The sequence below is a fragment of the Plecotus auritus genome (genome assembly GCF_963455305.1).
Source record: "Plecotus auritus genome assembly, chromosome: 7".
In the NCBI taxonomy this organism is placed as follows: Eukaryota; Metazoa; Chordata; class Mammalia; order Chiroptera; family Vespertilionidae; genus Plecotus; species Plecotus auritus.
In genome coordinates, this window is record NC_137774.1 from 59,982,873 (window position 1) to 60,007,364 (window position 24,492).

Here is a 24,492-nt window from a genome sequence, read left to right on the forward strand (position 1 = left end):
TAAGTGAAATAAGCCAGTCAATGAAAGAAAAATACCACATGATCTCACTCATTTGGGGATAATGAAAAACATTATAACCTGATGAACAAAAAGATAGATACAGAGGCAGTAATGCATCAAACAGACTGTCAAATTACAGCGGTAAGGTTAGGGAGAGGTGGGGGAAATAAGAGATCAACTGAAGGACTTATATGCATGCATATAAGAGTAACCAATGGATGCAAAACATTGAGGGGTGAGGGCATGTATGGGAGTAGGGTGGGGGGGGGGCAATGGTAAGATATGTACACATATAATACCTTAAAAAAACAAAAAAACAAAACAAAACAAAGAAGAGGAATCTGCAGATCTCTCCATAGCTCCTGCTGGGTGGCCTCAGGCAGAGGCTAAATTAGCACCTCCTTGGAGATCCAAAAGCCAGTGTACCCAGGGTCAGAGTAGGACCATCCAGATTACAACTCCTCAGATCCATAAAGGAAAACACTCAGGGGGGCAGACTCAGTGAGCACTAAAGTCCCACTGAAGCAAGTCTTGCCTCATAAGGGTGTCTCCAGCACAGAAGTTCTCCCATCGTAGACACAGCTGATCCTCACAGCCAATTGGCCTGGAGATCAATTCCTCCCAGTGATACCAACAACAATCAAGGCTTAACAACAACAAGACTGTGCACACAGTCCACAAAGGGGTGCACCAAGAGTGTCCACCTCAGGTAACTGGGGAGGCTGAGCCACTGGATCCTATAGGACACCTACCACACAAAGCCACTCTATCAACTCAGGGAAGCAGCCAAAATGCAGAGACAAAGAAACAGATCATAAATGAAAGAAATGGAGGAAAGCAAACGACTGGATATAGAGTTCAAAACCACGGTTATAAGGTTTTTCAAGAATTTTCTAGAAAAGGCTGATAAATTTAGTGAGACCCTCGAGGATATGAAAAAGGACCAACTAGAAATTAAGCCTACATTGACTGAAACAAAAAATAATATACAGAGATCCAACAGCAGACTAGAGGATCTCAAGAATCAAGTCAAAGATTTGAAATACAAAGAAGCAAAAATCACCCAACCAGAAAAGAAAAAAGAAAAAAAAATCCAAAAATATGAAGATAGTGGGACAACTTCAAGTGTACCAACATCCGAATTATGGGGTCGCCAGGAGAAGAGAGAGAGCAAGATACTGAAAACGTACTTGAAGAAATAATGACCGAAAACTTCTCCCTCCTGGTGAAAGAAATAGACTTATAAGTCCAGGAAGCGCACAGAACCCCAAACAAAAGGAATCCAAAGAGGACCACACCAAGACACATCATAATTAAAATGCCAAGAGCAAAAGACAAAGAGAGAATATTAAAAGCAGCAAGAGAAAAGTAGTTAGTTACCTACAAGGGAGTACCCATATGATTGTCAGCTGATTTCTCAATAGAAACTGTTGTAGTGTAACCCCCATCTTACAATGGACGCCTCAAAAAAAGGTCGAATTATGGAGTCATTTATTAAAAGCCGGCGGCATACGAGGGAGCAAAAGCGCTCCAGACCTCGCAGCCCCGAACAGCTTGCCACTTCTGGCTTATATGCAGAATATCACAAAGGTATTGATTACATCGTTGGGTCTGGAATGAGGAACCTGTTTTGCGAAAAAGCATTTTTACAGAAGAGCAACTTAGTTATCTAAAGTATCTACGAATCACTGAATCAACAGAAACACATTATCTGGGACCACCTGGACAATTTAGAATAATTGTGCTGTTCAGATTCTGGGACCTTTGAGTCAACCGAAACTCAGTTATCTGTAGCTACTGAGACAATTTAGGATCACCATCTGTCCTGGGTCCCAGAGGAATGTGCTTCGATGTCCAGTGAGATCACAATCAATGGGATATTCAAACCTCCATCAAGGGTGTATTCAATCATACATAAGTTCAGAAAATCAAAATAACTCTTAAATGAGTACAGAACCCAAAACAGCAAGGTTAAAATATTAAACAGCAATTTTTACCCAAGTATGGTTGCTACCATACTTCAAAACTATGCAGGCCAGATGGGAGTGGCAAGAAATATTCAAAGTGATGAATAGCAAGAACGTACAACCAAGATTACTCTACCCAGCAAAGCTATCATTCAGAATTGAAGATCAGATAAAGAGCTTCACAGATAAGAAAAAGCTAAAGGAGTTCATCACCGCCAAACCAGGATTATATGAAATGCTGAAAGGTATTCTTTAAGAAGAGGAAGAAGAAGGAAAAGGTAAAGATAAAAATTATGAACAACAAATACATATCTATCAACAAGTGAATCTAAAAATCAAGTGAATAAAATATCTGATGAACAGAATAAACTGGTGAATATAATAGAATCAGGGGCATAGAAAGGGAGTGGACTGACAATTCTCTGGGGGAAAGGGGTATGGGGGGTGTGGGAAGAGACTGGACAAAAATCGTACACCTATGGATGAGGACAGTGGTGGGCGGGGGGTAAGGGCAGAGGGTGGGGTGGGAACTGGGTGGGGGGAGTTATGGGGGACAAAAAAAGAGGAACAATTGTAATAATCTGAACAATAAAGATTTATTGAAATAAAAAAAATAAAATAAAATGGTGCAACCAGTATGGAAGACATAATGGCAGTTCCTCAAGAAAATTAAACATAAATGACCATATGATCCAGGAACTCAACTTTTGGGCATATTTCCAAAAGAACAGAAAGCACAAGACTCAAACAGATATTTGCACACCCATGTTCATAATAGCATTACTCACGGTAGCCAAAAGGGGAAGCAACCCAAGTGTCCATCAGCGGATAAATGGACAAAAAAATGTTGTCTATGCAATAAACAATGGAACATTACTCAGCCTTAAAAAGGAAGGAAGTTCTGACACATGCTACAGCATGGATAAACTTGGGAGACATTATGCTAAGAAAATAAACTAGTCAAAGAAGGACAAATACTATATGATTCTCTTTCTATGAGGTTCCTGGAGTAGGTCAACGTGTAGAGACAGGAAGGTAAGTGGATGTGGCCGGGGCTGGGAAAGGAGGGAGGGGGAGCTAACATTTGAGGATGTGGTGTTCAGTCTGGGAAGTGAGAAATGTTCTGTAGATGATGGTGGTGGTTGGACCACAATGTCAATGTATTTAATACCACTGACTGTGTACATTGAAAAATGGTGAAATGGTAAATTTTGGGATATGTATTTTTACTATGGTAAAAGGCAGAAGAGTAAAATTGCCCTCCCTCCCAAAAAAGGGGGAAAAGAATGCATACTCCTCTCTAACTAATGGCTGGCCTAGGGCCTCGTGCATCTCCGCTGGGAGATGGCGGGCAGCACAGGAGGCATGCAGGATGCTGGCGACATATCCGTGTAGCCCAACTCTCTTACATACAACACCACCGTCTCTGCAGGAAGTGCCCACTGGCCCTTCATACACTTTTTTTTTTATAATCACAAGAAGTAACACTGTTTGGAAGTACTTATGTATGATCCTCTTTTTGTAATAGAAATATAGGAAACGAAGAAAAACTAAAAAGGGATTATTTCCAGATAGTGGGATTACCATTGATCTTTGTTTTCTTCTATTTCCTTCTCTGTCTTTTCTAAATTTTATGTAATGTATATTAGTTGGGTGGTAAGAAAAAAATAGTAAAAGCTACTTAAAAACAACATATTTCAATCTTTTAGTAAACGGTGTCACACATATAAGACAATATTAATAGAGCATTAAAGTGATCGTTTTGAAGGTGATGTATATAGCAAAGTTGCAAATGTTCCAATATCACAGTAGAATTCAATGACAAAATGAAAAGGAATATTAATACCTTAATCACAATCTGACCCAGTGAACACACAGAACAGGACTAGAAGGGGGAGACAGACAAAGTGGCTACACTTCTCATTTGGTTTCCTGGAGCCCATTTGAGGGCATTACAGGTAATTTTGCAAAGAAAAAAATGTCACATTGAAAGGGGGCAGCAGTAGAAGTTGGAGAACCAGCTAGTATTGTGAGAAATATTAATCATGCTCTGCTACCATGATTGCTTTGTTCTGATTAAAGAAGGCACGTCTTCCCTGGCTGGAGCTCACCTGGAGATGCAGCCTTCCTCCCCATTTGGAGCTGCCCGTTATCATGGAAAGATGAGCAAGTTTGCTGCAGAAACCAGTCGCCAGCCTTTGAAGGTCCCAGCCCTTTGGCACCCCCGCAGGCCTTTGCAGACCTCCAGCCTGCTCACCTGTGAACTGCCCACCTGGCACTCCCTTTGGCTATCTCCCCTGTAACCCCAGTTCTTGCACATCACTCTGCCCTTTGAAGACCCCTAGTCCTCCTGCAGATCTATCTGTAAGCTGCCCTTTTGCCTACTTTCTTTTGTGCTTTTACTACATAAGCAGCCGGCTTATGGTGGGGGCAGGGCAGGTTTCTGTGGCTGACCTGCTGCTCTCCCATGCTGCCGGCAGGACTGGAATCAATGCTCATGTATGATTCAACCCTGTCTCTGCTTCATTGGCTCAAGTAGTGACAGGCAGCATGGACCCACTGTTTGTCTAGTTACAACATCAACTTTTTCTACATTAAAGATGTGTTTAAAATTCCCCATGAGACCCTGCCTCAGGGCCACAGCTCTGAAGGAGGAGCCCCCCCAGTCTGGCTGCACATCTTCCTGGCTTTTGTCAAGGCTTTAGGACCAGTCCACACATTGTTGGAACATAGGATCCAAACAATGATAGTAACACACAGAAAAGACACTGAATTACCTTTCTCTGGAAAGCTGTTGTTTTTGGTGAGCTTGACACTTCTGGGCCTGGGGCTGCTGTCATCCATGCCCATGATCAGGTTGCGGAAAAACAGATCAAACTTCTTCCTGCTGTCCATGTTGATGGTGCCAGCCACGGCCCATACCAGGGCGAAGAGGAACAGGCCTTGCAGCCAGAGGAAGATCTGCTGGCTTGTCAGGCCTTCCGAGCCTTCGCTTTCATCTTCCTTTATTTCCCTGATTTCATCTGAAAGCAAGGAGAGGGAAGCTGAAGAATGGAGCAGATCTGAACTGTGTGACCCGGTGCCTTAGTCAGCGAGGGGCCTGGAGAGAGGATGGATATCGGCTGAATGGCCATCACGTGCCAGATCCTTTCTTTTTTTTTAAATAAATCTTTATTGTTCAGATTATTACAATTGTTCCTCTTTTTTGTTCCCCATAACTCCCCTCCACCCAGTTCCCACCCCACCCTCTGCCCTTACCCCCCGCCCACCACTGTCCTCATCCATAGGTGTAAGATTTTTGTCCAGTCTCTTCCCACACCCCCCATACCCCTTTCCCCCAGAGAATTGTCAGTCCACTCCCTTTCTATGCCCCTGATTCTATTATATTCACCAGTTTATTCTGTTCATCAGATATTTTATTCACTTGATTTTTAGATTCACTTGTTGATAGATATGTATTTGTTGTTCATAATTTTTATCTTTACCTTTTCCTTCTTCTTCCTCTTCTTAAAGAATACCTTTCAGCATTTCATATAATCCTGGTTTGGCGGTGATGAACTCCTTTAGCTTTTTCTTATCTGTGAAGCTCTTTATCTGACCTTCAATTCTGAATGATAGCTTTGCTGGATAATCTTGGTTGTAGGTTCTTGCTATTCATCACTTTGAATACTTCTTGCCACTCCCACCTGGCCTGCATAGTTTCTGTTGAGAAATCAGCTGACAATCGTATGGGTGCTCCCTTGTAGGTAATTAACTGTTTTTCTCTTGCTGCTTTTAATATTCTCTCTTTGTCTTTTGCTCCATAGCTCCTGCTGGGTGGCATTTTAATTATGATGTGTCTTGGTGTGGTCCTCTTTGGATTCCTTTTGTTTGGGGTTCTGTGCGCTTCCTGGACTTATAAGTCTATTTCTTTCACCAGGTGGGAGAAGTTTTCGGTCATTATTTCTTCAAGTACGTTTTCAGTATCTTGCTCTCTCTCTTCTCCTGGCGACCCCATAATTCGGATGTTGGTACACTTGAAGTTGTCCCAGAGGCTCCTTCCACTGTCTTCATATTTTTTAATTTTTTTTTCTTTTTTTTTTTTCTGGTTGGGTGATTTTTGCTTCTTTGTATTTCAAATCTTTGACTTGATTCTTGAGATCCTCTAGTCTGCTGTTGGATCTCTGTATATTATTTTTTGTTTCAGTCAGTGTAGGCTTAATTTCTAGTTGGTCCTTTTTCATATCCTCGAGGGTCTCACTAAATTTATCAGCCTTTTCTAGAAAATTCTTGAAAAACCTTATAACTGTGGTTTTGAACTCTATATCCAGTCGTTTGCTTTCCTCCATTTCTTTCAGTTGTGACCTGTTTCTTTGTCTCTGCATTTTGGTTGCTTCCCTGAGTTGATAGAGTGGCTTTGTGTGGTAGGTGTCCTATAGGATCCAGTGGCTCAGCCTCCCCAGTTACCTGAGGTGGACACTCTTGGTGCACCCCTTTGTGGGCTGTGTGCACAGTCTTGTTGTAGTTAAGCCTTGATTGTTGTTGGTATCACTGGGAGGAATTGATCTCCAGGCCAATTGGCTGTGAGGATCAGCTGTGTCTACGATGGGAGAACTTCTGTGCTGGAGACACCCTTATGAGGCAAGACTTGCTTCAGTGGGACTTTGGTGCCCACTGAGTCTGCCCCCTGAGTGTGTCCCTTATGGATCTGAGGAGTTGTAATCTGGATGGTCCTACTCTGACCCTGGGTACACTGGCTTTTGGATCTCCAAGGAGGTGCTAATTTAGCCTCTGCCTGAGGCCACCCAGCAGGAGCTATGGAGAGATCTGCAGATTCCTCTTCTTTGTTTTGGTTTTGGAGGTGCCCAGATGAGGCCCAGCTGTGAAGCAATTCAAGCTGCTGCGGGACCTTGGGCCTTCTTTTGGATGTTCTGGGTCTCTCTGACTCAGCTGCAGTTTGTTAGGTAAGTTTAGATTTCAAAGGACCAGGCCATTCATATGCAAAAGCCTCTGTGTACAGCTTGGATGGGGGGGAATCTCAGGGCGGAGCAAACAGCAATGGCTTCACTTCAGCCCTGCCCTAAGAGGCCTCCGGTCTCAGTGTCCCTTGGTAATCTCTGCAAGCACCTCTGAGAGAAAGCCGCCATCGAGTTCCACCCACTGCCAGACAGTCCAGTTTCTCCCTGTATGAGTCTGGGTCCCCAGAGTCTCGCCCAGAACTGGAGTTCAGAGCAGTCTGGAGCTTGTGTCTCCCTACAGCTTGAAAAAGCCAGCTGCGTACTCAGTTGCCAGCCCTCTCCGCATGCGCACCTCTGTACCTCCACCTTCCTTAGCTCCTCTGAGTCTCAGTGTGCTTTTCTCTTCCCTTCTAGTTGTAGAATTTCCACTCAGCCAGCCTTCCTGCGGTTCTGGATGATGTCCGTTTTGTCTTTTAGTTGTAGTTTTGAAGTTGTTGTGCGAGACAGCAAGTTCAGGTGTTTACCTATACCGCCATCTTGGTTTCTCCACATGCCAGATCCTTTGTCCACACACATTTCCCCATTTTTTCTTGTGGTGAGATATTCATAGCATACAATTCACCACTAAACTTTTTCAAGTGTGCACTGCAGGGACGTGCATTCACAGCCATCACCACCATCCATCTCCAGAGCTCTCTCATCTTGCAAAATAGGAACAATTCCCCGTCACACACTCACTCCCATTGCCCTCTCCCTCCTCCTGGCACCCACTATTCAGCTTGTTGTCTCTATAAATCTGACAACTCTAGGGATGGAGGCAAGGTCAGCCAGTGAGGTTAAACTCAGTGGGTGAGGTTTCAGGAGAAATAGTTTCAAATGATCTTCCCTAAGATACTTGCTAAAGACAGAGAAACTAGTAACTTTACAATAGAGACACGTGGCTGGTCAGAGTCAACTGGCCAAAGCCTTCCCCAACACTCAGGTGACCCACAGGCCACTGAGGACCCATCACCCTCCTGCAGCTTCAACCCAAAGGTGCAAACCCGCATCTGATTGTGAGGAAACATGAGGCAACAAGTTGCAAGGCATTCTGTAACGGAACTGGCAGTATTATCAGGTGGCATGGCTATGGAAGACAAGGCAAAACAGAGGACTGTCACAGGCTGCAGGAGACCAAGGAGATACAATAAATAAATATAATGTGGCATCTTGAATTGGAGTCTGGAACAGAAAAGGAACATTTGTGGGAAAACTGGTCAAATTCAAATAAAGTCTATAGCATAGTTAACAGATAGTATCAAGGTTAATTTTCTTATTCTGATCATTGTGCCTGGGTTATATAAGATGTTAATGTTAAAAAAAAGCTAGGTGAAGGTATATGTGACTCTGTATACTCTTTAGAAATTTTCTCTAAGTATAAAGTCATTTCAAAATAAAAGGCTAAAAATGTATTACTGTTCCTTATCTCAAATCCCATGGATCACAGTGATCATGTTCTTGCATTTTCACATCAACAGAGCGAAGAGTTAGAGCTCTGAAATCATATTTGTGTGTGTTCAAACCCAGCCCCCGTTTTCCATAGTTGTGTGTATCTGGGCCCTTCTGAGCGGGCTCATGGCTATAGATTGCAGAAGGCAAGAGATGAGGTCCTTTGGTGCCGGGGACAATGAGGCCCTCTCTTGTGATAGTGCCTTCTTTCCTGGAGGAGATACTGCACAAGAACAAGAGACAGAGCTTGGGAAAGTATACGGAATCTACAAATATTAATGCAAATGTAGACATTGTATGCAATCTGTGTACTTTTGAAAAATTGTGTAATTTTAATTTTAGAAAACCAAATTAATATTTAGCCAAAGAAAGTCTAACTCAACAGTTCACCACGTTACACTTTTGCTCTACATCTGTAATGCCTTTCAAAGAACGGGCTGCAAAATGCGAATGCAGCAGAAATTGTAAGAAGGTCCATCTTGAGTTTGAGTTACATGCTATTTTGAGAAAGAAATGGCATCCAATAGAAGTTTTCCAAATGGACACACCTTTGGTCATTTCTGGTAGAATTCAAGAAAATTTGATTTATGTAAAATAGTTACAGGGAACTTCCCCCACACAGCTAAACCAATGAGTCTGCGATTTATGTGCTTCCCATGTCCTGGAAAAGCCCTCCAGTTTGTAGACTAATGTATTCAGTCCTTTATAATCTATCCGTGTGTTGTGTGAGTTCAGATTTTTGTAATTATATGTTTTCTTAACTTCTTATCTAATTTTTTCAGAATCTTTTTTTCAGAGATATATCTGCATGTATCAGCTGCATTCATTTCCCTCCAGGATACCTCGCTTGCTAGGTAAAGAGAGACAGGAATTAGCACTCCCCTTGTGCAGATGGGAACTGAGAAGAGATGTGTAATTTGCACAAGAACATCCAGAAAATCAATCCAAGATCAAGGCTAAAGCCAAAATACATGGACTCTTTCCACCAAACTCCACTATCTCCACTCCAAAGGCTTGCTTGTTCTAGATCAAAATGCCGATCTGACTGTAACTCCAGGGGAAGGATAACAGGGTGTGAGCGGAAGAAATAGCCAAGGGACAACCCACCCCCATCTGGGAACGCTTACCAAGAAGAGAGGAGTACAGTCTCATCATTGAGAAGGCAAGGTGGGTGGGAGACGTTTGGACCACAAATTTACACTGGAGGCGAATGAATTCCAGGCAGGGCTGGACAAGCCACATGAACATGTCATTGACCTGCAAGCAGAAAGTGAAATTCAAGATGTTATAAAAAAAAAAGTGAGTTTAGGACCAAGAGCTTGGAATGCCTCTGGGAGATGAGGTGCTGGTAAGATCGCTGATTACTATGCGTGCATCTGTGCCCCTTCCAGCTTCCCACTTAAGGGGTGCAGGCCACAGGCCCCCCTTGGGCACACTCTGGGTGGGCAGAGAGGCTGGCGCTGCAGTGCTCAGCTGCAGGACACATGAAATAGCTTTAGGACCCAAACAGGACATCTGACTTTGTTTCCATAAAATGTTCTAAACAGCAATTTGCATTTGTAAGGCAGACTCCTGGATAAAGGGCCTCGGAAGCGCAGCGCTAAGGTCAAGGCTCATCATCATTACTCCCTGTATGTGCATACAGACCCACTTGTGGATTAATAGCCCTAGTCTCTTATCTCTGCTCTCCCTCCCCCCATTCACTCTTTAAAAAAATTACTTGCCTTACTTCTTCCTCCTATTTTAGTTTTTTTTTTTTCATTTTTCTTATAATTTACTTGTGACTGTCACTGTAAATTATCTTGAGTCCTTTTTTGGAAGTAGGCAAGTCACCACTAAATAAACACATTCATAGGTTGCACATATATGTGGGTACGTGTGAATGTATAGATGCATTATCTGAACATATGAATGTATGTACATGGATGGGTGGCATTTTCACTCCACCAACAAGCACTGACTAACTGCAGTGCAGGAGGTGCTGAGGGTAAAAGGTGGGCAGGAGAGCCCTGTGCCTGCATTCCTGGAGCTTCCTGAGGGGCAAGAGAGACAAAGGTAAGCAGTTCAACAAGGAAGAGCGCGAGTGAGATACTTACAGACCACGGGACGGCGACCGGAAACAAGAAAGGGCACGATGGGAAGGAACAGGGTTACAGGGAGGCTTTCCTCCAGCTAAGAGGAGTGAGCGTGCATTAGTCCAGGAACTGCTCCACGCCAGTCCCAGGCGAGCTGGGCTCCAAGCCCCGGCTCCTCGTGGCTTTCAGGTGATGGGGTTCAGGGGGAAATCACTCAGGACCGTGGGCCCTGCTGACTGGCTCGGGGAGGCTTCTTAAAGAAGGAGGCCCTCACACCGAGCCTGTGGCAAGGGTGACTCCTCACATTTCCAGGAAGAGGAACACAAAGTACAAAAGGCTTGAGGTGGGGAGACCAGACCTGAGGCTGGAGATAGTGACCTGAGGCTGGAAGGGGGCGGGTGTGGGGTTGGAGGGGGCAGGGCCGGATCTGAACCCCAGGCTGTGACAAGGGGTGAGCCTTCGCGCTGGGTCCCCAAGGCTTCCTATGCCTGCTGGGGAAAGGTCTCTGAGCGTGCACATGGACATGTGTCTGTATAAACGTATGTCCTCAGGCATACTGCACATGCATGTACATGTGACAGGAAGAGGCTGTCCTACAAGGCTCCCAGAGCGCTCCACAGTGGTAGTAACACCCTTCTTGGCTTCACCCGTGGGAACCTGTTTTGGGGAACTGATCAATGCAGGGAAAGCCGGAGGCACCCCCAGCCCCGCTCTGTCCTGCTTCCCTAGGCTGAGTGGCAGGTGCCCCTCCCCTGCAGGCCACCCCCTTTCAGGAAGGGAGTGGGGACGGAGCCACTGCCTGCCCGCAGGGAGAGCATGCAGTGACTCCAGCGCCCTGAGGGGTGAGTAGGTTCGGGTGTGGCCTCTCGGCCTCGTGGAGAGCAACGCAGGTCGGACCCCTCCATCCACGCAGAGCCCTTCCAGAGCATTCTGCTGGGGAGCAGGGGAGGGTGACCTGCCTGCCACCACACAGGACTGGGCTCAGGCACCGTATTCTCCCCGGGAAATGAGGAGGCTGTAAGGAGAAGCTGACCTCACTGCCCGTCCCACCACATGGAAAAGAAGAGGGGAAATGCAGCTAGGAAGCCAGGTGCCTCCGGGAGTGGGGAAGGTGGAGGCCTCAGAGGAGGAGCGGGGAGCAGAGGGGAGAGGAAAGCGGCTGCTCACCAATTCCTTGTGCTCTTCAGTGAGCGTGGAGGGCAGGGTGTCCATGTAGGAATCCTTCAGGGGCTTCCAGCCCAGCTGGTGGGGCTCCATGTAGATCATGCCGCACCTGGAAGCAAAGACATCCCGCTGGCGCGCGTGGGTGAGGCCGTGCTCAGTCCCAGGTTGGGGAGGGGGGGCGGCGCTGGGGCAGGTTGCAGGCCTCCCCGGCCATTTGGTCAGGAAGGGTGGAGGCCAGTGGTAAGAGGGGGCTTGGGAGCCAGAGGGACCTGGTTGGAATCCCAGGCCCAGATCCTACTAATTGAGGGACCGTGGGCAAGGTTAACTACTGTCTCTGATTCTACATCCTTGTCTATAAATTGAGGAATATAAAAAACATATAGTTCACAGTGCTGTTGTAATGGTTAAGGTGCCAATAAAGAGTTTAGCACTAAAAGAAAAGTTTAGCGCTATGCCTAGCACCCAGGACATTCTTGATCAATGGCAACTACGATTGTCACCCTAGTGTCAGTATGTTCCCATGTACTGACATGCAACTTCTTTTTGTTTGTTAATCCTCACCCAAGGATACTTTAAAAATCTTTTTTCTTAAATTGATGTCAGAGAGAAAGAAAGAGGGAGAGATAGAAACATCAATGATGAGAGAATCATTGTGCTGCCTCCTGCACACCCCCTACTGGGAATCCAGCCCACAACCCAGGCATGTGCCCTGACCAGGATTTGAATCCTGACCTCCTGGTTCATTGGTAGATGCTCAACCACTGAGCCCCAAGGATTCTTTTTCCGTTGATTTTTAGACAGAGTGCAAGGGAGGGGTAGAGAAAGAAAGAAAAACATCGATGTCAGAGACACATCAATTGGTTGCCCCCTGCACATACCCTGACTGGGGCCAGGGATTGAGCCTGCAACCAAGGCAAATGCTCTTGACCAGAATCGAACCCAGAACCCTTCAGGCCACAGGCCGATGCTCTGACCACTGAGCATCACGGCCAGAGCCTGACATGCCACGTTTTATGCAGCATGTGTTCTTCTGTCTGTCACAGCCAGGTGCTCTCCGGTTAGTTACCCATGCTGGCTCTCCTTCATTGACCCCCTATGGCACACCAGCACCATGTTAGGTCCTAACGGCCTTCATCTCTAAATATTTCTCCTTTTGGTCTATGTCTTAGACATGAGGGGATCATGGCTCAGAGAGGCTGAGTGACTTGGAAGAGGTCATACAGCTAGCAAGCAGCATGACCAGGCTGGGAGCCCAGGTTGGTCTAACTTGCCATGTGTTCCTTTTACTCCCTCACATCATCTTTGGGAATGTGGGCCAATTTTATTTCACTTTTTAAGGACTTCAGGTGCACAGGGTTGGATTAATTATTATCCCTAGCACACTCATCATTAGCATGGACATTTTTCTTTTTTTTTTAAATCCTCACCCAAGGATGTGTTTTTCATTGATTTTTAGAGAGAGAGGAAGGAGGAGGGAGAGAGAAACATTGATGTGAGAGAGAGACATTGATCCTTTTGGTGTATGGGAAACGCTCCAACCAACTGAGTCCCCAGCCTGGGCAGCATGGCCTTTCTTAGATAATGTTACCATAATGTAGTAAGTGCCCATGAACCCACCACCCAGACAGAAGCTAGAATCTTGACAATAACCTTCTAACCATATGGGCTCCCTTGTCCTAGCCCCTGGCTTCCCCCCGAGGTAACAGATGCTAAACCCTGCGTCACCTGTTCCTTGATTTTCCTTCTTACATAGCTTATGGCAGCTCTGTGTGTTCCTAAAGTGTATATATACTTATTTTAGTTTTTAACCACTTAAAAAGGGGCACTATGATGTATGTAATATTGTGGGTTTACTTTTATATAGAATATTGCTAAGATTTTATCCTTAATATATTTAACTTAGATCTATCCACAGAGTTGCATGTCAGTACAATTCATTTATTTCGAGTGCTATACAAGTATCACAATTGGTGACTTTATTACACATTAAGTCACTCCTATCAAGTGGGCATTTGGGTTGTTTCCATGTGCTTATTACTGTGAACTGTGCCACTATGAAAATTCTCATATGTGGGCAAAGGTCTGCATTGTACGTGGGCAAAGGTTTCTTTGGGGTATACACTTGGGAGCAAACATGTGGGTCAGGAGGCATATGAAGCTTCAGTCTTAGGAGATAATGTCAAATTCTTTTCTAAAGTGCTTACTTGATTTGAGCCTATAACCGGCAATGCATATTAAGGACCGATTTTATGACAAATCTAAGTGACAACAAATAATGTGATCTCCCGGGGGTTAAACACACTCCCAGAGCTTGCCCATGGCTCAAGGTGGAGCAAGGTGACCCACCTGCTCACAGTGGCTGGCGAGGCCTGCTCCAGGTCGGCTGGCTCGAAGATCAGACTCATCTTGGAGCTCATCTGTATGATCTCTCCACTCATTAAACACAGCTGAAAGGCAAAGCAGAGGGTGGAACTCCACCTGCAAGTCAGAGGCCTCGGTGGGCACACAGATGGTGGGAATCCATCCACAAATGTGTCTTGAGCTCCTACTGTGTGCTGGGTGCTTAGAGTAAAGCAGACAAAATCCCTGTCCTCGAGGGCTTTACATTTTGTGAGAGGGGACAGGTGATAAGTAAAATATCTATATATATAAAAGCCCAGTGACGGAATGGCGGAATGACCAGAATGACTGGTTGACCAGTCACTATGATGCGCACTGACCACCAGGGGGCAGATGCTCAATGCAGGAGCTGCCCCCTGGTGATCAGTGCGCTCCCACAGTGGGAGCGCTGCTCGGCTGACTGGTATGAGTGGCTGGTCCCACAGTGGGCCGATCCCTGCAGGCCAGGCCCCCTACAGGGCATCTAGTATAGTATAGTATATAAATGAGTAAATAAAAGAGAAAAATCAAGCAGAAGAGGGGGTTGCAGAACCTCAGTCGGGGTTGTGGGAATTGTAGTTTAAATAAAGAGGCCAGAGAGGCCCTGAATTGTAGCCATAGAGGAAGGAACAAGAAGCACTCAGACTACATCACGTTTCATGGTTCCTTACCCAGTGTTTACTGTAGAACTTAACTGCACCCCTCCTTGGCTTTATTTGCCCATCTTCCATGAAGGACTTCTTTGGAACCCCATGGACTCGTCAATGTCTAGAGTGACCAGACTATCTCCACAAATCCTTTTCGGAGGAGGAAAGACCATGGAAGCCCAGTGCTGAGAGAGTTGTGCAGCTCCACAGGACAGCACCAACGGCACACCAGGTGTGGGGGAGGGGCTTCTTCCCGCGCACCAACAGGGCTCCAGTGAGATGCCAAGGATAAGATGCCCGTGGCCTCGGCTTCCCTGGGAGGTGGGGGGAAGAGGAACCCCATCTCTCCTGCTGCTCATCCTGAGTTGTGGCTAAACAGCTCCCTCATATTACCTGGCCCCCATCTAACATTCCTGGGAACAGGCAGCGTGCACCCAGGAAGGCCCAGCTGGATGGGCTGTCCACCAGCAGGGTCATCTCTGGGGCAAGGAAAGTAAGATCCACCCACACTCCAGAGGGCGTGATTTACACCTGAAGCCCAGGAGTCCGAGGTGCCTCACTGGCTATGACTCTTTATACTTCCAATCTGAAGCACATTGGACACAATCGCACAATTTGTCAAACCACTAGCATAGTCCATATCATGTAATACAATTTGTTTCTATTTTTATTTGTTATATAATCAAAATTATGCACATGCTATGACTAGGTCTTCCATGGTGAGTATAACTCCCTCTTCATCTTGTAAAATTTAAATACAGTAGTATTGATAGTGACATATATTCACTATAGGAAATCTTCCTTAAAATGTGATACATTTTATTTTATTTTAAAAGTTATACAGCACTTGCTATATTCAGGCACTATGATAAGCAGTTTATAAATATTAACTTACCTAGTCTTCCTAACAACACTGTGAGGTAGGTACCATCAGCCCCACTTTACAGATGATAAAACTGAGGTACAGAGAGTCTAACTAGCTTGTCAGAGGTTACACAACTGGTCAGCGGCTGGGCAGGATCTGAACCCAGGCTGTGTGGCTCCAGAGTCCAGGCTCTTCAGCCACCACACTTCATGTGCACAATGTATCTCCAACAGCTGCTGCAACAGCATCTCCAGCCCACTGGCACTTGTGCAACGTCCCCCTGCCCACCCCCATCAAGGAGTGGAGTCTGTTTCTCCACCCTCTTGAATCTGGGCAGGCCCTGTGACTTATATGACCAATGGAAGTCAGAAAAAGTGACGCTGTGCCCATTCCAAGCACAGCTCTTAATTTCCTAGAAACTTTCACTTACTGCCCCTTAGAAACATCCCATAAGAAATGCCACAACCTGGGACCACCAAGTGAGAAGCCCCATGGAGAGGCCTGGAGGATGAAGTGCTATTTGGAGAGGGAGGGAGGGAGAGAAGAAAGGAGGGAGAGGGAGGGAGGGAGAGGGAGGAAGGAAGAGAGGAAGGGAGGGAAAGGGAGGGAGAGAGAGGGGAAGGGGGAGGGGAGGGAGGGAGAGGGGAAGGGAAGGAGAAGGGGAGGGAGGAAGGGAGGGGGAGGGGAGGGAGAAGGGAAAAGCAATGTCAGACTCAGCAGCTACCTTTTTGTTGTCATCCAGAACAGTGTTCATGTTTTCAATCCAAACAGCATCCACGGGCCCATCAAATATGATCCACTTGCGATCATCAGACAGGGAAGACGCTTGCTCCCGGAAAGCGTTGGCGAGGACACCGTCAGTCCACTCGTGGCTCACTTGGTCAAAGCACCCATACAGCTGCCCCATGGTGATGGCTTTGGGGTTGATGACCTTGTACTCCACAGCAAACTCCCCCATCTGGTTGGCTGGGCAAGAAGGTCCAACCCGAGTTACAAAGGTTCCGGTGAGACCAGAACATCGGACCAGAGAGAATGCCATCTCAAAGGCCGAGCAGCCACGATGAATGTGCCATCCAGAGAAGCCTTCTAAACTTTGCGTGCAGCTTTTTAAAGATTGTTAGGTCATTACAACCATGTGTTTCTCATATAGGTTCTCTAAGGCTCACATCAAGCAGGCAAGGGTGCCCATGAGATGTAAAGAACCAGCTGGGCCTACAGGACCCCAGCAGTGAGGGGGGTGCACACCCAGGGCCTCTGTGTGCGGCTCTCAAAGCTGCCCAAGGACCTGGGCTCAACTGGAGATGAAGAAACCACTGACGGGTAAGAGATTCTGGAAAACAGTGGTTACTTTTCTTCCTTTGCCTGAAGGACTGGCTTAGCCCTGAAACCCCTTCACTAGCTGCTCAGAAGTGCCCCTGAGAAGTGCCCCTGAGAAACGCACCTGCGACGGACCAGGACCCCAGAATGCCAGGCAGTGATGGCCCTGCAGTTGTGCTTAATGACATAAAATGACCTCTGCTACCTGGTCCTTCAGTAAGGAAAAATTGGCATGCTTAAGCCATGAGTTAAATAAAGAACCATATCTGCAGAATCCCAAAGCAAAGAATTGGGGTAGCCTCCTTTCCTAAACTATATTCAAATCTCAAAATTACAAAAGTTTGAAATGCCCAAATGCATTATGAAGGCCAAGTTAGTCACAAAAAACTCAAAAATTCAACAGCAACTCAGTTATCCTTTGTTATTAAGAAAACATCTCATATAATAAAAGGCTAATATGCAAATTGTCCCCTCGACTGGGAGTTCAACAGGGAATTTGACCAGGGGGTGGGGTCGGCTGGCCAACTACCCGCGGCCCTTCCCCTCGACCAGCCCCATCCCTGATCAGGCCCCCCATGCTGATCAGGGGCGGGACCAGCCCGCTAACCACACATGGCCCCTCTCCCCATTTGGCCCCATCCCCAATCAGCCCCTCCCATCCCGATTGGGGGTGGGGCTGGCTCACCAACCACCTGTGGCCCCTCTCCCCAGCCGGCCCAGCTCGATCAGCCCAATTGGGGCGGGGTGGCCAGAACCCAACTGTGCATGAATTTGTGCACCAGGCCTCTAGTATATAATAATAAAAGTGTAATATGCTAATTAGACCAAACAGCTGAATGACCTTCGGTACATCATTCTGGATGTCCTTCCGAATGAAGCCATGGCGGCAGGGGCTGAGGCTGAGACGGTTAGGGGTAATCAGGCAGGCAGGCAGAGGCAGTTAGGGGTGGTCAGGCAGGCAGGCAGAATGGTTAGGGGCAATCAGGCAGGCAGGCGAATGGTTAGGGGAGATCAGGCAGGCAGCCAAGTGGTTAGGGGTGATCAAGCAGGCATGCAGAGTGGTTAGGGGTGATCAGGCAGGCAGCCGAGTGGTTGGGGTGATCAGGCAGGCAGGGAGGTGAATAGTTAGGGGCGATCATGCAGGCAGGCGAGCAGTTAGGGGCGATCAGGCAGGCAGCCGAGTGGTTAGGGGCCATCAGGCAGGCAGGGAGATGAGTAGTTAGGGGTGATCAGGCAGGCAGGCAGGTGAGTAGTTAGGGGCTATCAGGCAGGCAGAGGGGTTAGGGGCGATTAGGCAGGTAGGAAGAGGGGTTAGGGGTTAGGGGCGATCAGGCAGGCAGGCAAGTAGTTAGGGGCAATCAGGCAGGCAGGTGAGCAGTTAGGGGCGATCAGGCAGGCAGGCAGAGTGGTTAGGGGTGATCAGGCAGGCAGGTGAGTGGTTAGGGGCGTTCAGGCAGGCAGGCAGGCAGTTAGGAGCCAGCAGTCTTGGATTGCGAGAGGGATGTCAGACTGCCAGTTTAGGCAGGGATCAGGCCTAAAATGGTAGTCAGACATCCCTCTAGGGTCCCGGATTACCAAAAGGTGCAGGCTGGGCTGAGGGACCCTCCTTCCCCCTCCCCGCTGCACGAATTTTGTGTACTGGGCCTCTAGTGTTAAAATAAAGTCCTAGAAGGGATTGTGTAAGCACAGCCACAAGGCCTTGCTTTCAGAACCACAGACTTGTGTTTCATTAAGAAGTCCCCCCAAAATGGTTTCTCTGGCAATAAATGTAGCTTCCATTTGTTGAGGAGGAACTGTGCTAGGTTAGTTACCTGCATGATCTCATGTAATTCTCACAACAATCCCATTTACAGCTGGAAAACCAGGGGCTAAAAGAGGTTTAGTCATTTGCCCAACGTCTGGGTCTGATAAAAAAGTCTGAGGTCTCATCCACTACATTAAAGGGAAGGAGGCAGGGGAGAAAGAAGGGAAAGAAAATGATTTGCTTTTAGAATTCCGTTTTTTAGACTCTCTCACTGGAAAAACTTTGGAGAAGCCAGCTGTTCAGCAGTTGAGAAAATGCCTCCAGCCTTAATGATGGACACAAAACCCCGCAGGAAACTCCCTCCCTCTTGTTTTCTGCTTGCAGACATCTGTGTGCCAGCTTCTGTTTCTGGCTCTGATATCGCAATCCAGAGGTGGCAAAAAACACCCCAAAACAAACCCAGCCTGGCACCACCTGTCCTGCCGAAGTGGGGGTGTGAATTGTACCTTTGTGTAAGTCACCCAGAGCTGCAGCCAGCACTTTATAAGCACAGGTCTTGCCCCCCATGGGGTCTCCGACAATCATGTAGCCGTGTCTCACCAGCATCATCTCATAGATCTGAGAGGAGACAACATATAAGATGTCAATCAGCGCAAACCTCCCAGAACTGCAGTCAGTCAGACATTGACGAAGACTGAGAGGTGCCAGGGGAGCCCCACAGTCACACCCTTCCCCGCTGAGCCAATCTTTGGGGTGATTCATCATTTAACTACCTTTTGGGTGAAGTAATATGTGTCTCAGATTACTGAAGAGATTGGAACTACCATTTGCTCTGGCCCTGTCTGTGCTCAGCATCGAGTGACTTACCGAACCTATTTCTTTTAATCTGTTCAGGTGGCACAGACCACCTCCTAATGGTGGAAATGATGCCCTCAGAAGGGGTCGCTGGCCCGCGGGCAGAGCAAGTCGCACACGCAGGCCTCTGCCTCAGGGCCCCGACTCTTCTCATGGCACTGTTTGTTTTCTGAGTGATCCATTTTATTTATTTTTTACTTTAAACATTCTTGTTCAATTGCAGTTTACATTCAATGTCACTTTGTATTAGTGTCAGGTGCACAGCATAGTGGCCAGATAGTCATATGCTTTACAAGGTATCCCCCGATGTCTCTAGTCACCCCCCCCCAACCCGTACACTGTTCTTACAGTGCCGTTGACTACACTCCCTGGCTGTACTTCAATCCCATGACTGTTATTACCTGCAATCCGCAAGTCTCAATCCCTTCCCCCTCACCCCTCCCCGCTACCACCACTCCGTTCTCTGCAGGAAAAGGAAACAGTGGCCCCGTTAGCAAATTGCATTTCTATTGGAAACACCCGTTCTTGAGGCCTAAATGCTGTTCGGACTTGACTGGGCCTCTCAGGAGGAGAAATGCATCTTCTGAGCCAGGTCCCCTATACAATATAAATGACCCGATCATCGGCTCAGGGATGGTCCTGTGACTCTGGCACCATTCACAGCTAACACTAAGCTTTGGCTGAAGCCGCTTGGAGAGTGAGGCTCTTTTTCCTCCTGGGCTTGCACCCGGGACAGTCTCAGCCTGAGGTGCTGGGGCCACCTGAGAAGGAAGTTTTAATGCAGAGAGAGCCAGCCCAGAACCGAAGAGACAGACGCCTGGGGCGTTGGATAGAAACCTGGATATTGCCCTACTATTTGGGTCCAGTCAGTGAATAAATCCCCTTTTGTTGATGATGGTAGTTCGAGGCGCGTTTCTATCACTGGGAATTGAGAATCCGGAGTAATTCAAAGTCCCGTGCTCCAAAAGGAAGACCCCAAGTTAAAAAAAAAGCAACCCCAAGGGGGATGGTCAGGAAAAAGAGTGGATTTTAAACTTCAACTTGGAAATGAAGTGAAGGCCTAGAGGGTAAGGTGCCTCCTTCGCTCCCTCCACCTCTCTTCAGGCACCTGGCATTGCGTCCTGATTCCGTGTGCCAGGATGTTCTCATTCCCACTTCAGCAAAGCGTACACAGGTCTATGCCACAAGAGCCCAAGGAGCCCACCTGGATAATTTTCCCAATAAACCAAGGTACTGGCTGGAGTTTCATCTTTCTGATGTTCTCATTCAGCACTTCCATAAAAACTTCGTAGTCTGACTCTGGAAGAACGACTCCAGGGAACAAATCCGATATAATTCCCTGGTAATCAGAATTGAGAGAAGGTAGAAAGGATGGATTATCAGCTGTGTGACTCTACATGGTCCTAAAATGAGATCTACACAAACTTCATAAAATTCCAAACCTCATTTTCCCTGCACCAAAACTCAGCCACAATTACCTATTCTGACATCATCTGTTCAACACGATTTCCCTCCCAAATAATTTTAGAAGTCAGCAAATATTTAATGAGCCTGTGCTATGTTCCATTCATCGTACTGGGGATGAATAAGAGTCATGATTTCTATCTTAATGGCACTTGCAACCTGGTAAAGAAGAGGCGTTAAAAAATTATAAAAGGAAACTAACTAAATTTGATAAAAACAATTACCCACACCTCAGAATGAATATTATCCTATCAGTGAAACCATCTTTATTAAAATTGGTAACCAGACAGAAATGTTGCCATCCCCATTGTTACTAACATTTGGGAGTCCTGGCTGTCAGAGAGGGGGGCCTGAGGGGTGCTGCGGAGATATCTCCCCCCCAGAAGTGGGGTCCCGGAGCCAGCCCCACCACACACCTGGAACAGAGGGACATCCTGAGCCAAGAACTTGGCCAGGTTGACGTCCAGCAGGGCCCGGAGCAGCAGGATGCTCTCATTCTCCTCCGGGTACTTGAGCTTGAGGTTGCCGGCGGCGGTGAGCACGGACTTGACTGCGCGCATGCCGTAGTCGTAGTGGTGCTGCGAGGAGAGCTGCTCAGAGCACAGGCGGTAGGTAGCCACGATCTTCTGGGCGAGGCTGGGGTGTAAAGACACGCGTCTGCACACCCCTGAGAGGACCACGCCTGCGCAGCACACATTCCCACACCCCTGGCCCTGGCCCTTCAGAGCGGGCCTGCCAGGATGCGATGAGGAAGGCCCATCGTTGGAAGGCCTTCTGATAGCGCTGCCTTTGTGAGCTAAGGAAGCCTGGTAACCCCCAAAGTTAGGGTGAAGCAGCGAGCACACACAGATGCATAGCGTGCGGTCTGAGAAACTGTATGTGTACATACTTTTACATGTTTATGTGACTGTAAGCACACACGCACACATCTGGAAAGAATACATCAAACCATGAGTAATGATAACTGCTGGTCCCTGGAGGGAGGGCTAAGGTTACTGAAACAAAACTCCTTTTTCACCTCTGTAACGTTATGACTTCTTTAATGTCCATGCTTTCCTTTTTAAATTTAAAAACCAATCCAAACTTCACCACCCTCACACATAGCACATGCAGACTCACAGGCACTGCTATATCTTACTCGCCCTGGCCCTGAGCTGGCCACACAGCCTGCCCCGCGTCCCGGCCAGTGGCATGTGAATGAGGGAGGGGTGCCGTTCCTGGCGGGTCCAGGAAAGCCTGCTTGGAGCCAGTGCCCCTGTGACTAGCGCTGACGTGTAAGAAACCGGGTTCCTCCCCTCGGGAGGAACTGTCCTGATCACAGACACCCACTTCTTTCCCGGAGAGTGAAGAGTAAACTTTCCTTGCTAAGCCCCACTGGCTAGGGGTCAGGGTTCCCCGACTAATGGGCTATGCACACTCCTTTGCAGGGAACCCCTCATGAGACTGATTTACTCTGCCAGCAAAGACCCTGCTGCTTACAGCACCAGCACAGGGTGGGCAGAAGGCAGGTGGCCCAATGAACGTTTGCCAGTTGAGGGATAAATAAATTGAATGGGCAAATCAATGCACCGGCTCGCTTACGGAAAAACTAAATTGAGCCTCATGTGAAGAGGCAGCCGCTTGGCCTGGGAGGAGGACAGGTGCCGTTCAGAGGTCTGCAGCCCTGAGGTGGGAAAGAGAGCAGCCAGGCATGGGCACGCTGAGGGCTTCTGCAGACCTCCGCGCCAGCAAGACATGACTGGTTATGGCCAGGACAATGGAAACAGACAAATGCAAAATTTGAAATGGGCCAATAAAAGCCATTCACAGTGACATTAATAACTCTGGGTGCATGTGATAAAGACACTCAGCTGTGTGTGTGTGTGTGTGTGTGTGTGTGTGTGTGTGTGTGTGTGTGTTGGAAAACTGGGCAGCACTGGAATGAGAGATACTTGGTTGAAGTAAATAAAAGTTATGTTGATAACAATGTTAATTCTAAATTATATTAAAATATCCCCTTCAATCTTAGAATAACTTCATGTTTTTCAGTCTTGCCTTAAGCCATTTAGGAGTGTGTGTGTGTGTATGTATGTGTATATATGTGTATGTGTGTGTATGTGTGTGAGTGTGTGTATATGTGTGTATGTGTGTGTCTGTTTGAGTGTATATGTGTATCTGTGTCTGTGTGTGTGAGAGTGTGTGTATGTGTGTGTGAGTGTGTGTGTCTGTGTGAGTGTATGTGTGTATGTGTGTATGTGAGTGTGTGTGTATGTGTGAGTGTATGTATATGTGTGTATGCGTGTATGCGTGTGTGAGTGTATGTGTGAGTGTGTGTATTTGTGTATGTGTGTGAGTGTGTGTATGTGCGTATATGTGTGTATGTGTGTGTGCATGTGCGTATATGTGTATGTGTGTGTGTTTATGTGCATATATGTGTATGTGTGTGTGTGTGAATGTGCGTATATGTGTATGTGTGTGAGTGTGTGTGTGTGTGTGTGTGTGTGTGTGAGGCGCAGGCTGCTGTGAGGGTTGGGAGGAGGTGAGTGACTGTTTCTCTAGCAGAAGCCCAGGTGCACGTACAGCAAAAGGAGGCCTTTTCCTGGGACTCTGGGTCAGTCCCAGCCCAGGTCAGGTCAGGACCAAGGCGGGCCCAGGTGCCTGCACAGCGACCTGTGAACAGAGCCTATTCTCATTCCTCCCTCCCCAGGGCAGCCCACCTGCATCTGCCCCACACAGCTCTCGTCCAGGCCTGCGGAACCCGCTGGAACGCCAGTGCGGCTTACCTTCTGGAGTCGAGAAACCCCATTGAATAGAGCGAGATCTCGCCAATGAGGGCGTAGTCAGGCACCATCATGGCCACTGTCCGGAACAAGGCCTGGAAAACGAACAGCTAGTCAGGAGCTGAGTGCGCACAGTGGTGTGCCGGGGAGGCCATCTGCAGAGGCAGAGAGAAGGAGCACAGCCTTGACAATCAAGGAGAAGTGCCCGGAGGACAAGTCAATGCCGTGGGACCACCTCCACTGGACAGACCCACTGCCCTGCCCTGGCCTGTCCAGGTGCGTGCTGTCACACTGGGTCCCTCAGTCATGCACAGGCCCAGGTGCCGGTCCTAAAAGCACCTCATTCTCCTTTGCCCATCAAGCTCCATGCCCCTTGTGGAGCTTTCCCGCAGGACTCACTTGGAATGCAGGCCCATGTGTACAGGAGCCCCTAAGGCAGAGCAGTCCTGACTAAGTCCCTGTTCTGTCACCTACCTGCTGTGCACAGGTTATGCATCCCTGCTGGACCTCGGTTCTTTCATCTCTAAATGGGCTGACACCTGTACCCTCTTCATGGTTGTCATGAGAACTGATACAGGTGAGTGAGGTGCATACTTAGGAAAGTGTGCAGCATGTAGTGAGTCCTCATACACATCAGCTGTTGCTCTTATTCCCTTAGATCTTAGAGGGGAAGTGACTCACTAAAGCCATGCCGTTCGAGGTGGAGCCAGACTGGAAAGAGCCCTGGCTTCCAGCCGCCAAGCCTGGTGCTTTCTACTAGACCCTTGGCTCTTGGAAGTTTCTTGTGCAGATTGAATGTGGTTGTTGGCTGGGAGGGGTGCAGGGGGAGTT

The 24,492-nt window shown here is 47.5% G+C and overlaps 1 protein-coding gene across 2 annotated transcripts in view; it reads right to left on the minus strand.

Annotated features, from left to right (window-relative positions):
- DNAH3 (dynein axonemal heavy chain 3) overlaps window positions 1-24,492 on the minus strand; it is a gene marked incomplete at its 5' end in the record, with an annotated part of 199,493 nt that overhangs the window by 72,493 nt on the left and 102,508 nt on the right. For both annotated transcript variants that reach the window (XM_080680101.1, XM_080680100.1), the window contains 9 exons: window positions 4,745-4,990; window positions 9,520-9,649; window positions 11,635-11,740; window positions 13,978-14,078; window positions 16,247-16,488; window positions 19,090-19,201; window positions 20,643-20,777; window positions 21,319-21,538; window positions 23,665-23,756. In XM_080680101.1, coding sequence (XP_080536227.1) covers window positions 4,745-4,990; window positions 9,520-9,649; window positions 11,635-11,740; window positions 13,978-14,078; window positions 16,247-16,488; window positions 19,090-19,201; window positions 20,643-20,777; window positions 21,319-21,538; window positions 23,665-23,756 — 1,384 coding nt within the window. The remainder of the gene's footprint in view (window positions 1-4,744; window positions 4,991-9,519; window positions 9,650-11,634; window positions 11,741-13,977; window positions 14,079-16,246; window positions 16,489-19,089; window positions 19,202-20,642; window positions 20,778-21,318; window positions 21,539-23,664; window positions 23,757-24,492) is intronic.